Below are 17174 nucleotides of genomic sequence, written 5' to 3'. Positions count from 1 at the left end.
AAATGTTCTTCAAAGAACCATTTTAAAAAAGGTTCTTTGAGAAACCATTTAAACCATTTCTTAATGGTTCTTTGGGGCACCTTTAAAGGTTCTTCAGTGAACTACTGAAAGAAATGGTTCTTCAAAGAACTATTGCTTGAAAGGTTCTTTGTGGCATTAAAAAGGTTCTTCTATGGTATCAGTCTAAAGAACCACTTTTGGTTCCAGTTGACACCTTTATTTTTACGAGTGTAGAGTAGCCTATACTATATGTGCTGATAACTGCTGTTTCAGCCTGTTGACTGGTTATGCATCAGCTCAGGATTGCTTAAATTTGAGCGACTTCTGGTTTATTTTGTGAACGGTATAAAAGTCACGTCTAACCACAAGTTGGATACTTCCTGCCATTCCCATGGATGACACCCAAAAGTGTCCGCACGTCTACATTACTGACAAATGAGGCTATGTTTTAGATAAAGAAAAAAACTTTTATCCATCAGTCTTTTAGTAGATTCAAACATCTCCACCATAAGCTAGAAGATTAAAGCTGCTCACAGCCATAATGTGCTATCTGGTACTTTTCCCATGTGTTGTTTTTATATATTTTTATTTTTCAGTAAAGCAACTGAACGCATTCAATTTAAATTTTATTAAGATAATTCTTTCATCTCTCATATCACATCCTGTTTGCACGTTGTTCTATTTTATCTTGTTAAGGTAGTCTACTTTATTTAGCTGATTTTATTATAGAATGTAAAGTCATGTGAAAAACAAAGATTTCACCGGACTGCATGTAGTCATGCTAAAAACAAAGTAAATCCTTCCTTATTTCAGGGTAATTAAGCGATTAAGTAACAACCAGGTTTATTAATTGATCAGGAAGTATGAGCACCTCTTTAAAAGCAGGGATTTTGGCAGTTTGCTGATTTGAAGCGTTCAGTCTTCCCAGGAGTGGATGCCCAAGCAAATTCAGCCCAAAGCCACAACATGTGATGCTTAAAGAAATAAGAAGAACATCACACCACAGTTTAGGTTTGCAAAACTGCCTCAGAGCAAACCACGCGATATCTGGACTAATATCCTTTGGACAGATGAGAACAAATTGGGGATGTATAGCCATAATGAACAGCACCACATCTGTAAAAACCTTTTCGCATAACTTTATTCAGGTTTTCCAAACCTTTTTTGTGAAAGTAAATGTTATCATTTTTTATTATTATTTTTGTCCTCAGCTAGCAATTACTTCTGTAATGATCACTTTGCTCACTACTGATAGAAAGATATGATAAGATAAAGGTCAGGTCAGGTTAAACCGTATACAGTCTGAGATGACATTGTTCCATGCATTTATTAACAACGTTTACATTTTAATAGTGCTAACTGCGGACAACTCAACTTTAAACCATCTTGTTTTGCATTTCCTCCTTTTGTCACATGCCACCTTCTGTTTTGTCTTTTATGGTCAGTGCTGACCCCCCACAAGAGGTGTTGCTGGTGTTGCCCCAGTGAGTTTCAGCCACACTGTAACAACTGTACCAATACCCACCTACACACGTTAAATTCGGGCTGTCGGCATTTCTTTTTTTTCCCTTTAACCTAGCTGTCCAATCACACCGCGGAATTTCCCTGGCGTCATTAATATTGTGTTTCAGTGGGTGGGAAGGAAGAGATTTGAACTTTGAGTCGTGTCTGCAGAGCAGCGACAGCTGAGTGAGCAGCAGAGACAGCTCGGAGAAAGTGTTCGGCTGTCTACCACCTCCACAGTTTCACCCGGATACTTGCGCTGCACAGTCTCACATCATGTCGTTTATTCTTATGAAGAAAAAGAGATTTAAATTTAAGGTGGACTTCGACTTGGAGGAATTGTCGTCGGTTCCCATTGTCAACGGAGTTTTATTTTGTAAAGTCAGACTACTGGATGGAGGTTTTGCTGAAGAGTCCTCCCGGTAAGATTTTTCTTATAATTTAATTTAGCTATTTATAGCAACAGGTCACTAGTTGTTTGGGAAGACTTTCATCAGTCAGGCCCAAATTCAGCTTATTTTTGACATCTGTTTGCATTTATTGCGTCGTGGTTGCTTCTTCGGTGCCTACAGCATTCCGCTGTATTCGTAGCTGACGTTTAGCTAACTCAACACCAGCTGTTCGCTAACTTAAACAACTTAAACTTACCTCAACGACAGTTGAAGACCTGTATGTAAGGAGGCAACAGAAAAGACCAGCAGAGTGATTTAACGCACTAAAACGAACACAGAGACTCTCGTTCGTCGTTTCAAGAGACAGATACTTTTTTTTAAAATCTAACCCATATTTGTAAAGTTTATCTAAGCAATTGCTAAGCAACAACTGCTGTTAATTGTGTGGTGGAACAGTGAGACCACCGGTTGGGATATTAACAATAATGGTTAACATTGGGGTGTTTGTTTGTTTAATATAACACTGACTCTGGTTGAAACAAATATTTAAAGTTATACTTTCATTCATTGTTTTTCTAATGATTAAAAAAAAAAATACAAATCTACAGTAATCACGTGTCCCTAATTTATGGCAGTGAGAAGCCCCAGAACAGATTGTTGTTTTTTCAATTCAAAGGCGCATGCTAGGTCATAGTCTCCTGGGACGCTGTTTTTTACTGTACGTTACTTTAATGAGTCACTCTGGAAAAACGGAGTCGGAAGCGCTGGCCCTCATTACTTTGCTATGGTAACTCTCCCTAAACTATTGTGTAAACACGGTATTCTTAAGTTTATCCTGCCTCAACCACTGCTTTTTATTTCCTGCTTCCTTTGCAAATAACCTGCAAACACTCTGTCTGTCTGTCTGTCTGTCTGTCTGTCTGTCTGTCTGTCTGTCTGTCTGTCCGTCCGTCCGTCCGTCCACCCACCCATACATACCTTAAAAAAACAACAACAATAAAACAACTTTGTTCCCAAAGTTTGTAAAAGTTTTAGCTATCATTTATTTATTTGGCTGATTTTTCAGGTTTTGACTGGTGATCCTGTGCATGGAGCTTTTGTGTCTCAGTGATTGTAGATGTAATTGCTCGATAATAACTTGTCCAAACCATAACTTTCCTTTTTGGAAGATAGATAGATAGATAGATAGAGAGATAGAGAGTCTGCAATGATAGGATTGCATTCAGTTTCATTGCACATGTGGAACAACAATAAAGATGTGTTCTGTTTTATTCTACTGCCCAAAAAACTACCTGGCTACTTTTGTGGTTTTGAGAGCTGCTTTTAGAAGGACAGTATAAAAACTATTTAGAAGCATCTCATTATACTTCTTGAAAACCTGCATACAAAAATAAAACTGTGACATTTCCTAACATAAAAGAATGTGCTAAATTGATACGCATGTTTGTTACTCAATATCAGACTATTGCAGTTAAATATTTGCTGAGGATGAGTTATCTCAAGACATCATCTGATAGACAACGAAGGACAAGGGTTGGAAATTAGCAATAGCTATAAACTTTATATGCAGCACACCAGTTTGAGAATTGCGGAAGCATAAAAGGAGCTTGTTTACTGCTTGAATAAGTGCTAATCCTTTCTTCTCCACACATTTGGAAGCTATTAAGATACTGTGATATATCTGTATGTCCACTAGTGATTAAATCCACTTGTCTTACAGGGAGCCCGTCCAAGCCAACTGTGTGCGCTGGAAGAAGAAATTCTCTTTCATGTGTAAGATGAGTGCCAACGCTGGGACGGGTGTGCTAGACCCCTGTGTGTGCCGTGTGTCGGTGCGCAAGGTACAAAACCCTTTGTTTCTGTTTTGCTGACACAATTTAGAATGCACAGTGTGAGTTGTTCCATAGCCATAGTTCATGCAGTGAACAGAGACTTGAGTGTCTATTTACATAAGGTTAGAAGAACTGTTGTAACTTCAACACAGCAGTTCATTGTTGTTCACGGACTTTAGTTGTCCTGCAAAAACTTATAGAGGCAAGGAATAGTAAATAAACAGGCAAATGATGTGATATCACTTTTTTGTCATTTCAGGAATTGAAGGGTGGAAAAACATACGCAAAGGTAACACTTTTCTTCTAAAGTGTGTAGAATTGTTGTGGTGGAAAGAAATCTGCTTAATAACAAGTCTTATCAAACCTTTCTAAGATAACGATGATAACGAGGCGTCCTTCAGATGCCCTGAGAATTTTTTTTTTTTTTTAATAGCTTGCAGTTTCTGGCTTTGGTCACTGATTGGGGGGAAAAAAAAGACTGACATGTTAACCAATAACTCCAATGAGGAGTTAAAGAATTAAGCAATCTTATTTCTCAAGTTTCCAAGATCCCAACTCATGCAGGTTACATTGTTTCCCATAACTAGACCTGCATTGAATTTCTGTGTTTGTAGGACTTAAATCTCGTGATCCTTTGTAAAAAATAAAATAAATAAATCTATATTTAAGGTATGTCAGCTGACTTCTAATCAGTTCAAACTTGTTGAGTTGTCACTTTTCACTCTGCACAGCTGGGCTTTGCTGACTTGAACCTGTCTGAGTTTGCTGGGTCTGGCAGCACAGTACGACGCTGTCTCCTGGAGGGATATGACACAAAGAACACCAGACAAGATAACTCAATTCTCAAGGTATGACAATGATGCAAGACACACAGCTTTAAAACAACAATAAATAAGATGGAAAGGGACCTTAAGAGTATCTATCACAGTGGTCATGTGTTGTCACAGCTCAGTAGTTCACTCTTGTTTGTCTGTTCACATTAAGAAAACTAAGTGAATTTCTCAATAGACAAGAACACATATATATGTGAGGAAGCTGAATGTGTGACATACATTGGGGAAAAAGTGAGCGCCCTGAAAGCTGAGACAAGACATGTCTGAGCTTGTGACTTGTAAACTACCTGCACTGTGGGAATGAGGTTAAAATATATGTGTTCCTCCAGGGGCAAAGAGAAAGACATGCAATCAACTTTCTCAGAAAATCTTATTATATTAACCACACTTAAAAGATACCGTGTGAAACCAAACTAGAAAGCAGAAAGCTGTATGCCTTTGTATTCCTTTCTAAAGCTGCCAATCCTGTTGCTCTTGTCTCTGTCACAGGTTGTCATCACCACACAGCTTATGTCTGGAGATCCCTGTTTTAAAACGTAAGAGTGCTTCTTCAACCTAACATCTCACACGTGCAACTAAGAAATTCTTAAATTATCTTTTTTTTAATATATATATATATTTATTTATTTATTTAATTTTGATAAATACTCAATTTGGTTTGCATGCCTAACTGCAAAGCTTTACATTTGTGGTTGCAACGAAAGTCTGCTCCTGAGGTATAAACGTCTGCTTCTAACCTCAGAGGAAGTGCTTTCTTGACTTCCTGTCTGTCCTAAAGTGACACCCTTACACATGTTATCAGTAATGAGATCCAGAGAAGTAATGGCAAAGTACTTTGTAGGTAAGGCCTTATTGTTGTCTTATCTGAGAGCTAATGATGCCTCACCCAAAACATTGAGCTGCCCAACCTTAAGAGTGACCAATGGCTGATATGTGATCAGAAGCTTTATGTAGAACAGGTTTGTCGCAAATGATGTGATGTAACGTCGCACTCCTGGCAAAGACTGTACCATGTGCAAACATTAAGCTGCCTTTCTTGATATTTCTTTCCTGTTTCAGCTCATGCTTAGTGTAATAACACACAAGCTGTTGCCCTGGAGATGTCTAGAGCTTAGTCACCCACCCACAGAGTGTTACTCATTGTGTGTGTGTGTGTGTGTAGGATTTACAAAGCGGAGGAGAAAGGATGCTCTTTTTTTCACACTTTGTAGAACTCACGTTACTGTGCCTTTTGTTGTTTGTCAAACTAGAGGTTGCTCATAACTTGCTTATAACTAATACTAACCAGTGTGATCAAACAGCCAGTTGTTTATGAGTAAATGTGTTTGAATATTATCGTCAAAGCTACACAGAAAGTGTGTTTACATGGATGGTTGATATTTTGACTTGGCAGTAAAAGCACCAGCTGATTCCAGTAGGGACACACCAGCTGTGAAGCCAACATGCTTTCTGGCTGCATGTGTTTTTGAATTTGCCCTTCATTTTAATGTCATCTACATACGTAAAACATGCACTTTATACAGTTGTGGCAGAATATCTGCCCACCACAGACACACTTGCATAGAAACGCTTACCCAAAAGTATTCAGAAACCACTTATGTGTTATTTCCAGCTATAGTAGGTGTCTATGATAGCACAACACCAGCGACAGCTGTTCCAGCTGTAGCAAAAGGTGTCACAGTTGAATCAGTGAGCAACCCGGCAAGCTCACCTAGTCGTGAATTATCAATTCAGTAACCAGCTGTGGTTTCCATGCCACAATAAGCCAAAAGGTCTGATGTAGGGAAGCTTTGTTTACATAAGTTTTAATGAAGTTAACCAAAACCTGTGTTCCCTTTAGTCCCCCATCTACAGCCATGACTCTGGGGATCCCACAGGCAAATGCAGAGGGTCTACTTGAGGGGAGGAAAGGAGGAGACATGCACATATCACACTCAGTCTCTGGTACGTATATGTAGCTTATGGCAAATACCCTTTAATATTACTGGTCAGTTTCTTACAGAAACACAGATATTTTTTGGGAGACTGTAATGGGGTCGAATATGAAATCAATATTCCTTAATCATGACACTGGATAGCAGTAGCTGCATTTACGTTTTATCATGTTTTATCATGTTTTGTTATGTTTTGTCAATTATGATAGCAAAGCTATAAAAAATGTCTGATTTCTATTTAATTTACTGCAATTTATTATAATTTACTGAATACATCACTTTTTTTTTAACAGGGACTCCAGGAAAGTCTGTATCAGTGCCAGAGGAGCTGGTAACGTTTGGTCACTCTCGAACACCCAGCTATGCAAGTCAGCTGTCAAAAATTTCAGGTAGAAATACTGTGACACACATTTATTCACTTTAATCATTGGAAATGTTCTCATATTTATTTACTATATGGGTTTTTCCCCCTCACATGCTGTAGGTTACAGCTCAAACAACTCCAGTTTAACAGATCTGAGCCATCGGCGGAGCGGGTCAGGAGGTTCTGCCTCTACGGGCATCGGCAGCATCCTTGAACACAGTGATCAGCAGGTGGAGAGAGGAGAGAAGGAGAATAAGACTACTCCCCCAGTCCCAGCAACTTATCATCATACGTTTGACAGCCCTGCAATACATTTAAAGGCTCAAAGGTGATACAGACAGTTACTCTGACCTTGGAATAGTATGCTATTGATAAGATGGTGGTCTTTTGACCACTATTACATTATTTCCATGCTCTATTTAACCTGATGACAATGTATAGTATTTCCTAATTTATAAATGACATTTTTTTTCTTGGTGTTTGAACCCTGTATTTGCAATACTGACCCATGTTTCTCTTCCCTTGTTAGACACCCAGTCAAGCAGAACTCTGTGGAGAATCAGCTGAAAAGAGTCGATGCGACCAGAGTGGATGCAGATGATATAATTGAGAAAATCCTCCAGAGCCAGGATTTCAGCCACGGATTCTTGGACTCCAGTGCAGAGGGTGTGTACTCCTGATCTTGGTGTGGAACATTTCCCACCATGTTGCAGATGGGATCAAGTTACTTTGAGGTGTCGCAACAGTGTAATGTCTCTAGGGGTTAATCCAAGTCCTTAAACCAATCTTGCCAAAGATGATTCATCTTTCATGAAGAATTGCATAACTTATCACAGTAATTCCATGAGGTGTGGTTTAAACTCACATCTGGATAGCTACCCTGTTACAAAGTCTTAGAGAGAGAAGAGTTGTTTGTTGTGTTGAGATTAAGAAAGGATGAGTCTCCCTGTTTATTGAGACAAATGTTGCACACATTTTTGTGTGGAAATGCATCCTCAAGTATAAACTACCTACCTCTGTTCCTGAAAAGATCTTGCTTGCCTAAAACTCATTTATTGGTTGATTTAACCTTAAAACAAGTGGGGCATTTTTTTAAGCCCTGACTATAGGAGCTGATTTTCATTTTTCTTATTTCTAATGTGTATTTGTGTTTGTGTTGCTGCAGAGGAGGGGCTCAGCTTGTTTGTTGGTCCTGGAGGAAGTACAGCTTTGGGAAGCCAGCACATGAGGTGGGTTTGATTATGTAACCATGGGTTGGGGGTGCAAGACACCAGACACCAAACATTTACTATAAATATGGGCAATTAGAAGAAGGCTAAATAAGGGTTCTGATAAGGACTCTGTGTATCTGCTTTATACTCTGTGTAACTGGTCTTCATGTTCTATACTTAAGGGGCACATTTTCATGATAAAAATCAGATCTGCCAGATCAGATGGCGATCCTTATATTGTGTGTGTTTTCCTGTCCTGTAACAAACTGCGGCATTCTCTTTCAGGGTCGCAATTGGAGCCTTTGAGCAGGTGGTCATCAAGCGCTAGGCTTTGGAAAGCACGTGTCCCCACAAAGGGTGCTGTATTATTCTGATGCAGAGGCCAAAGGATTGAACAGTGGCTTTACCATCAGAACTTGCACCATCTCATTCCAAGGGAGATCTAATTTCTCTTATGCAATCACTCTCCAGCTGATGTGCAGCTTAGCCAGGACAGCCCCCTAGTGTTCAGGAAGTGGAGCTGAAGGCCACGTTGTTGAAACGTTTTGCAGACTGAGATAATTGGTGCACTGATCTTCTTGTCCTCTTTGGAAAAAGTAAGACATACTGTAAGTCTTCTGCTTACCCCACTTAGTGGCATTTTCATGCTGGGGTTTTCATTTAAAAAAATGCTTAAAATAATTCCACATGTCCGTTAGATGTCTTTGGTACAGCTGTGATTTTTTTTTTTTTTTTTTAATTCACTTGAAGTGACAAGCCAAAATGTCTGTCAGTGAGTTTGTTTTGGTTTTGGTATTTAAGCTGCAAAAACAAAAGAGGGTTGTGGAAGAAATATGGCATATGACTGTGGGTTAAAGAGGGTTTTTTTCCTCTCTCTCATTTTTTTAACAGGTGTTTTCTGCAAGAAAGGTAAACTTTTGACATCTGTGAAAAGGATTTTATCTAAATGTAGATTCCAGACAATTGCACACCTCTACCTATGTAAAATCTAAGTATTATAAAACTGACAATGGTTATAGTTGGTTGGTTGGTTGGTTATTTATTGTGGTTATAGTAAGATTTTATTTTAATAATTCATGCTCAATACAAATGAACACCTTTCTTCATCTGGTTGTGATGAAGGGTTACAGCATTGAAAATATTGACATTAATACAGTTAATTGTGTGTGGATGTTAAGTTAATCAGAATCATAATAATAACAATAATAATACTAGTAATATTTTTTTTAGTCACAAATTTGTTTTACCAAATTAAAGATGTACAATGCTTAATGTATATTTTGCTGCCAAATATACATCTTTTTACAGCATCTGTATCAGTATGTCATTCTGACAACCCGCTGGTTATCATCACATGCACATATCAGTTTATAGAGATTAACTGTATATACACTCAGTCAGTTTGTTGACATTTTCCTGCATTTATTGTCAACTTTTTTTTTTAAAATAGAAACTTTCCAGAATTAAAATTTTTATCTAGTATTTGTGCTTCATTTCTAAATCCTAGTGCAGAAGAGTGTGAAAGACAGCCACATTTCAACAAAATAATTAAAAATGAAAGTAAACACTGAAAGAGAAACCTCGATGTTTGGAATAACTGGATTTTGTGTCTAAATTCTTGAAATGTGCACGCCAAAACCATAGATATTTTAAAAAAGAAAAATATAAAAAAAAATTGACGATGCTGCTTCCGGTTTGGGGAAAGCCTTTTCAAAATAAGAATTCGCTAACGACATTCACACGAATACCAACAGAAAGCTTACGTGTTTTGAATTAGTTATACCTGGATATAATTGTAAAACCACATCTTTTAAAACCGCATTTGTTTGACCTGTCAAATATAACTTAAACCATTCCTGCGAGCTTGCATGCTTTTATTTTAAAAGTTAAACGCGCTGACGTATCAACGTCTCAGGACAGCAGCAGTGCACCACAATCGTCACACTTCCGGTTCCACCTCGCAGTACTTTAGCTACACCGACGGCGGGAAGTTATTATCATCAATTTAACTACATTTCACCGAGGATTAAACAGGCAAATTTATTAACGGTCGACAGTTCACTACCTAATGTTGATGGATCTGTAGCCGGATATACGCAAAAATTAAAGAAAGCATAGCGGTGGTGGATTCAGCTAACATGGCTACCGTCGGAAACCAGCTACCAACGCAGGCCGTTAGCAAGCCTACATCTGGAAAACATGGAAACGTACTGCCCCTGTGGGGCAACGAAAAGACTATGAACCTTAACCCAATGATTCTTACCAACGTGCTGTCTTCGCCGTATTTCAAAGTACAGCTTTATGAGCTAAAGACCTACCATGAAGTTGTGGACGAAATCTATTTCAAGGTAACGATAACAATAACATCTGCTGATGCTAACCCGCATGCTAGGTTAGGTAACCACGTCCAGTTTAGCTAGCAGGGTTGTAGCAGTGTACAACTGTCGTAAAGTAATAAGCGCAGCGGGGAGGGCAGGGTTTATATAATAATTCCCAATGCAGGCGAGGGAAGCTGGTGTTGTCGTGTTGTACAGCACAGTATGCGTATAACTTTGAATTACTGTTAGTTAAAGAGATTATTAACATTATTATATCAATTAAAGTGACCTTAATTGCCTTCCGTCGTTAACGTTAGAACTACTCCACTTGAGTTTGAGACCCGTTGATTGGGCATATGTTAAAGAAATATTAGGAAAGTAAATCTCTGTCGTTGTTTTGATAATCCCTTGAAGTCATAGAGTTGATTGGTGTGTGTGGGTTTTTTTTTTTTTCAAGCGGTTTGTGTTTGTCTGTGTGCCTGCAGGTGACTCACATTGAGCCCTGGGAAAAAGGAAGCAGAAAGACTGCAGGCCAGACTGGAATGTGCGGAGGGGTAAGTGAGAAGTACGTGCTTTTTGTACTCCCCACCTTTCCCCTTTTTCTGTGCCAGGATGAAGGATGGCTGCTTGATAAAGTCACTTAATCTGATCTGTAAACTGGTGAAATCAGTTGTGCACCATTACATAAGCTATAATTCACTGCACTTCCACTGGTGAGTTTAATAGTTTTGTGGCAATGTTGCAAATTAAAGTTTTCATTTAAACTTGTCTTCTTTCGCTAGGTACGCGGAGTAGGCACGGGTGGGATTGTTTCTACTGCTTTCTGTCTTCTATACAAACTGTTTACTCTCAAGCTGACTCGCAAACAGCTCATGGGCCTGATTACACACACAGACTCTCCGTACATCCGAGCCCTTGGTTTCATGTATATAAGGTATGTGTTATAACTCACTACAATTTTTTTTCTTATTTCAGAGGACAGATGAGTATGACTGAGATTTAGGACGACATAAAAAATCGAGCTCATTTTGAGATTAAAGTCGAAATGTAGACATTACAGTTGTGGTTTCAAGCCAAACAACTGCCCCAGCTCCCATGCCTTTTGTTTGGATGAGTTAGTGAGACAACTTGATCAGCTGTCTTATTGTGTCTTGTGATATAACATAACCATGGATATCCTTGCATCTTTGCACAAATCTGACCAACTTTTCCAAGTTTGTGTGTGTTGTTGCCTGCACCTTCTCCTCAGCATTCTTAAACTTATCAACACACTGTTTATGTGCCAAAAGATAATATTTTTCCTTGTAACTAAAACCATTTCACTAACTCATCAACATTAGACTTTAATCTCAACAATAGTATTTCGGCTTTAATATCAAAACTTTTTTTCCTTAACATGGCCCTAATGATCCGTAGATACATCATTGCAATTTAAATCATCATATTGTTTAGAAAAGTTTTCTTTGACCATCTCCAGTTTGCCTAAAAATAGTATAATCCAAAATATGGAAATGTATAATTAAATGAAAACTATATTATACACATTTAAGTTATAATTAGAATAACAATATTCCAGTAATTTTTTGGTACAACTTGTAATAACAAGAGTCCTAAAAAGGAAAGTACATTTTAAGAATTTGATGTTATAAAGTATTCTGCAAGTTTCTTTTGCATTATTGTGAACTACAAGTATATAATACTCAAAAATTTTATTTTGCAGTGTGAATTTATTTATTAGTGTTTGCTGAAATATGGACAATCTATTTTGAATTTTTCTCATAGGTAAACTGGACATTATTCAGATATGTTTCCATGTAGTTACAATTTATTTGTAAAAATATAATGCTTTTAACTGTAACAGTTTTTGAGGTTTACATGTTCACAAGTACACAAAACATGTTGGAAGTGGGATTATAGACTATTAATAAAAATAAAGATGTGCTTGTTTACACGAATAAAGCTAACAAAGGTTACTTTATATGCAAATCGGAGATGATCGAGCAGAATGGCTGTGATGGTTTGAGATGGAGTGATGTAAAGTTTTTGTTTTGTTTTTGTTTTAGACCATCATGAGCATTAGTAATTAAAATCTTAATAAAATTTTTAAATAAGTTAGTGAAGCAATATGACTAGGCAATGTTTTGTTTAAATAATTACCTCAAATGTGTAAAGCATGTTGCTCCTGTAAAAGATTAGCTCAAAACGCTAAACTTCTGTGCTTGTGCTCCCTTTCCTGTCTCAGATACACTCAGCCCCCAACAGATTTGTTTGAATGGTATGACGGCTTCCTGGATGATGAGGAGGTATGTCACCTCGGGTAATAATTTCATGTTTCTTTCTCCTTCTCCTTGAAATGCACAGTTGAACGTCACTCATAAAAAGCTGTACTCCCCCACCCACCCCCTTGTGATGCTCATAGCTGATTTTTCACCTTTGCCTTCATTTGGCTTAATTGTCCCCAGTTTTTGTCCTCTAAACCTGAGTAGCTAGGTTACTTTTGCTCACTGCTCTGCTGCTGATTTTTATCGGGGTAAGTACCACACGTGATGCCGAGTAAATCTTTTAGTCACTGTAATTTTAAGGCATGCCCTCTGTTTTCTGACAAGCTTTTGTAAGGACTTGTTGCACAAAACTACATTTGGGATAAACCGCAATTGGAACACTGGCAAGAAATAAACACTGTGTTATTTAATGCATGTAAAATATTTGCTTACGTTAATTATTTTCATATTTAGGTGAAATCTAATTTTATCCCAGGCTGTGCAACCAGGCCTCCTCTGATGTTCTTTTGCATTATATTTGAATTGAATAATTCTGAAATTCTACCCAACTGGTTAATTCCCCTGTTTTTTTCTTTAGATGCCCATTGTGCAGCAGGTGAATTGGATATTGTATCTCAGCACTGTTGGTTTGCGTGAGTGCAAAGTGGCTGTTCTCTACCATATAAAATTGATAACTATTCAAATGGTGTGCACTTACCTACCTGCTCCAATCTGTGCTTACACTGTGGGCAATTTTTATTCTCTTTGAGCGTTCATTATGCTTTTGGGAGATTGAAGAAGGAAGCTAAAGCTTCTTTCTCTTTTTTCCCTTTAGCACAATGACAGTGTGCCCCAATGTTTCACTCTTTCTTTCCTTCATATTTAAGTTAAAGTTATAGTTTATAGTTAAACATTAGCACTTTTTTGAAGATGCTGTCAAGGATATGAAGGATGGGCATTGCGTCGTATAAATGTACTGACTTTTGCTGCATAATTAAAGCTCACTCTGTAAATACAGACACAAGGAAATAACAGACAGGTTAGGTGAGACCAGACTTTTAAGATATTCAGAGCTGTGTGTCCACTATTAATAAGTAAGGCCAGGCACATTTGATTGGTTTTTGGTCTTTGATGAGAGATTAAGCTAGATGAACAGAGGTGAAGGTTCAGTGCTTGGTCATCACAAATTGCTTTTCGATGTGAGGCAAGATTGGAAAAAAAAAATATATTTGTCAATGTACTAAATTTGTGTGCTAACTGAGTTTTTTTTCTTTTTCTTGCTTTATTTCCCCCCACCATTTGGTTTTAGGAGCTCGACGTAAAAGCAGGAGGTGGTTGTGTGATGACCATTGGAGAGATGCTGCGCTCCTTCCTGACCAAACTGGAGTGGTTTTCCACACTGTTCCCCCGTATCCCAGTGCCTGTGCAAAAAGTTATTGACCAGCAAATAAAGGCAAGGCCACGGAAGGTACCTCAGAAGGAGACGCAAGAGGACGAGGACGGGTTTGCAGAGTCGGGAAGGCAAGGAGAACGCCGGCGCTCCAGGTAACGGCAGTGATTCAAACTAAGTGTTTCTACTGAGCTGTAGACTTCTCGGCAGGTTATAGCTTTCATGGAGCAATAAACGGGACAGATTTAAGTCCTGCAGTGTGTGAGCTGTTGACTTGTTTTCATGTTAACTTATTTTTCTGCCCCTTAGGTTGTTTTTTTTTTTTTTTTTATAACTAAAGAAAAAGAAAACGTCTTTCTTATTATTTCTCTCTTTAATGCCAATTACTAATAAAAGCATTTTAACAGTATAAATTGTCAAAATTAACTACATATAAAAATTGTAATGTTCACAAAGGAGGTTTTTGCTTTCCACAAGGACTTTGATCATGAAATGTTATATAAGCTCAAAATACACGAGACACGTTTGTTAATTAAATGGCTAAAAGTAACAGAAAACATGCAAACCTCTGTTAAACAGGTAGAACAGTCTCTTACCTTTAACTTTGTATAGACCAGTCATGCATGTGCATAATCAACAATAAAGGGACATTATTGGGTTATGAAAAAACCAAGGGATAGGTATTAAAGATGTTCATGGTATATTTGTAGTCTGAATGGACACATCAGATATAAAAAAATTGCGGATTTAGAAGAAAGAAGGATTGCATAACTGAACTGCCACAGGACTGAAGGAGCTCCTTTGATATTTAGTGGGGCATTTAGATTTCATTAGTCTGTCCTTGTGTGTGTCTGACTTGCCAGAACAGTGTGTGTTGTGTGTTTTAAAGAATCTATGTTGCCAAAAAAAAAAATCCGATATGCACAATAAAGTTAGAATAGGTCATATTATTTAAATCTTAAGAATATGTATACGGTATGTGGAGGGTATTTTGCTGGGGTCCAAGCAATATATGTGTACTGGGAAATGGGGAGGTCTCCTCTGACACCCCATAATGATCTCACCATCTCAGATAACTTTGTTTACCACTACTGTCGGTGACATCAGCCTTTGCTAATGCTGACATGCCCATGGAAACAGACACTGCACTATAAATAAGGCTACGTATTCTGCATATGAAACATCCTCATCTGTATATCAGTTTCAAATATCTGAACTCTGCCATGACTAAAAATACCACAGTCTTTTTAAAAAAAAGTTGTGTGTCAGTTAAATGTTAAAACGTAAGAGTTTGGAATTGTGCTCGTGTGGTTTTGTTTTTGAAGTAAATGGTTCTAAGATGATTCTGTCGCTGTTTCCAGGACACCCAGGCGGACACCGAGCCCCCGTAGGTCGCCCAAACGGTCCAGGAGCAGGAGCCACCATCGCGAGAGAGAGCGCCACGGGCCCAGCTTTGATCGAGAGCTGGAGAGAGAGCGTGACCGGCAGAGGAAGGAGAGGGAAGGCAGGGACCGAGACAGGGAGAGGGGGGACAGAGGGGACAGGGAAAGGCGACGCTCCCGTAGCGCGGACAGAAACCGAGAGCGCAAGAGAAGCCACAGCGGTAGCCGGGACCGTAGGAGCGAGCGCAAGGAGAAGGAAAGGGACGGCGGGGATGACAGGAGCAGGAGGAAGGACAGGGATCACCATAAAGACAGAGGCACTGAGAGGGAGAGGTCCAGGGATAAGAAGAGCAGGGGAGAGACTGACGACCGCAGGCACAAGGACGATAGGGAAAGGCACAGGGACGAGAGGAAGGCCAAAAGGTCCAGCCGGAGTCGAAGCAGAGAGAGGAGACACAAAAGTGGGGCAGAGGAGAAGAGCAGGAAACGGGAGCGCAGCCACAGCAGGGAGAGGGACAGGGAGAGAGATGGAGAACAGCGGTCTCACAAACGCAGTCGCAGCAAAGAGAGGAGCCACCATCAGCGAGAGTCCAGCAATGACCATAGTAGACATAGAAGCAGTCCGAGCATCGAGTAAATGCTGCCTTGCAGCAATATTACTTGTGTTTTTCCTCCTCTTTTTCTATATTCGGCTGTCTGCTCTGTCACTTGTGCTAAAAAGAAGGAACAGTTGCACATCGGACATTTGGATTTGTCGTCTATGGCTGATGTTGCTTTATGTTTTTCCGCTATTTCACTCCCCATTAGACCATCGTTAGTCTTCACTTGAATTCTGGAAAGTGGGAAAAAAAAGGCATTTTAATTTTCTATTTTTTGTTTTGATTTGTTTTGTTGTCCCAGAAAGATGGGGGTTTGTACATAATTTCCAAGGCTGTCTACACGCTGCACACGGGCAGAGTTGGACTTCCTGCTGGGCCGGATGCCTTCAGTGCTATACTATCGCCATGTAGATTACACGATTCATGAAAAATGACTGTAATTACTTTCAGCCTGTGCAAAAGACCACATGTGGTTACTCTTAAAATTTGTCTGGTATGCCTCTGTACACAAATGGTTGAAGTTCAACACTTAACATGAAGGCCATGTGGCTCAGCTAAAGCAGAACAGTTCTGTCCGTGATCACGTGTAGACGTCCTGAGAGCGTTTTAATCCTCTCAAATGCGGTCCGCAAAGGGTAATTTTTACAAAACACACTTGAGCCCTGCTTGTGTTGTGTTTCAGTTATTGCTCTGTTGCATTTTGTTTTCTAATAAAACACTTTAAAAAAAAAAAGAAGAAGAAAAAAGCAACGGGTCGTTTGTACAACTCACACGTACACATAAAGAAGCTGAAAGAAAATATTTTCATTATTTTATTAGAATGTAGTCTGAAAATTATTTGCATGTTAAATACACATTTAGCAATGATGATAATTTACAAAATGAGAATTAAAAAAGCAGGAGGAACATGCAACTTCAACCAGCAGTAGACATAAACCCATCTTTATAAAGAGTTTTTAATATAAGCATGAACTGGAGGACAGAGCCTTTTATTCTAAAGACAACTACTTTATTATCAGTGGTGAGGCTAATGCTGAATGCATCTCATGGTACACGAGCAGAGCAACCCACATTAATTCCCACAATCTAATGTGCTTGTGTATTGTGTGTTAAGGATTTGGCATCTAAAAGTGGAACCATTTTTAAAAGGAGAGG

General features: G+C 38.8%; 2 protein-coding genes across 2 annotated transcripts; both read left to right on the top strand.

Moving 5' to 3' along the window:
• Window positions 1-1671: 1671 nt before the first annotated feature.
• Window positions 1672-8775, top strand: LOC146613542 (EEIG family member 2-like). The gene is made up of 11 exons (XM_085377330.1): window positions 1672-1925; window positions 3616-3736; window positions 3987-4016; window positions 4459-4575; window positions 5050-5096; window positions 6401-6504; window positions 6788-6883; window positions 6979-7186; window positions 7388-7524; window positions 8024-8087; window positions 8355-8775. The coding sequence occupies exons 1-11, from the start codon at window positions 1780-1782 to the stop codon at window positions 8395-8397; spliced, it is 1113 nt and encodes a 370-aa protein (XP_085233456.1). The 5' UTR covers window positions 1672-1779; the 3' UTR covers window positions 8398-8775.
• Window positions 8776-10013: 1238 nt separating this feature from the next.
• Window positions 10014-16676, top strand: prpf38b (pre-mRNA processing factor 38B). The gene is made up of 6 exons (XM_085377848.1): window positions 10014-10417; window positions 10873-10941; window positions 11170-11321; window positions 12630-12690; window positions 13958-14193; window positions 15400-16676. Exons 1-6 carry the CDS (start codon window positions 10208-10210, stop codon window positions 16055-16057), a joined length of 1386 nt encoding a protein of 461 aa, XP_085233974.1. The 5' UTR covers window positions 10014-10207; the 3' UTR covers window positions 16058-16676.
• The last annotated feature ends 498 nt before the right edge of the window (window positions 16677-17174 follow it).

The sequence above is a fragment of the Diplotaxodon limnothrissa genome, linkage group LG18 (genome assembly GCF_057381915.1).
Source record: "Diplotaxodon limnothrissa isolate DT_005_m linkage group LG18, D_limnothrissa_male_GT1.1, whole genome shotgun sequence".
NCBI classification, from domain to species: domain Eukaryota; kingdom Metazoa; phylum Chordata; class Actinopteri; order Cichliformes; family Cichlidae; genus Diplotaxodon; species Diplotaxodon limnothrissa.
The sequence above is the reverse complement of the archived record's forward strand: the minus strand, read 5'-3'. Positions and strand labels throughout refer to the sequence as shown.

Excerpts from the sequence above, each read along its gene's own strand:
- LOC146613542 (XM_085377330.1), top strand. The coding sequence starts at position 1,780 with ATGTCGTTTATTCTTATGAAGAAAAAGAGATTTAAATTTAAGGTGGAC. Across the intron at positions 7,525-8,023 it reads CTTGGACTCCAGTGCAGAGG|AGGAGGGGCTCAGCTTGTTT; the intron begins GTGTGTACTCCT and ends GTGTTGCTGCAG. Across the intron at positions 8,088-8,354 it reads TTGGGAAGCCAGCACATGAG|GGTCGCAATTGGAGCCTTTG; the intron begins GTGGGTTTGATT and ends ATTCTCTTTCAG.
- prpf38b (XM_085377848.1), top strand. The coding sequence starts at position 10,208 with ATGGCTACCGTCGGAAACCAGCTACCAACGCAGGCCGTTAGCAAGCCT. Across the intron at positions 11,322-12,629 it reads CTTGGTTTCATGTATATAAG|ATACACTCAGCCCCCAACAG; the intron begins GTATGTGTTATA and ends TTCCTGTCTCAG. Across the intron at positions 12,691-13,957 it reads GCTTCCTGGATGATGAGGAG|GAGCTCGACGTAAAAGCAGG; the intron begins GTATGTCACCTC and ends ATTTGGTTTTAG.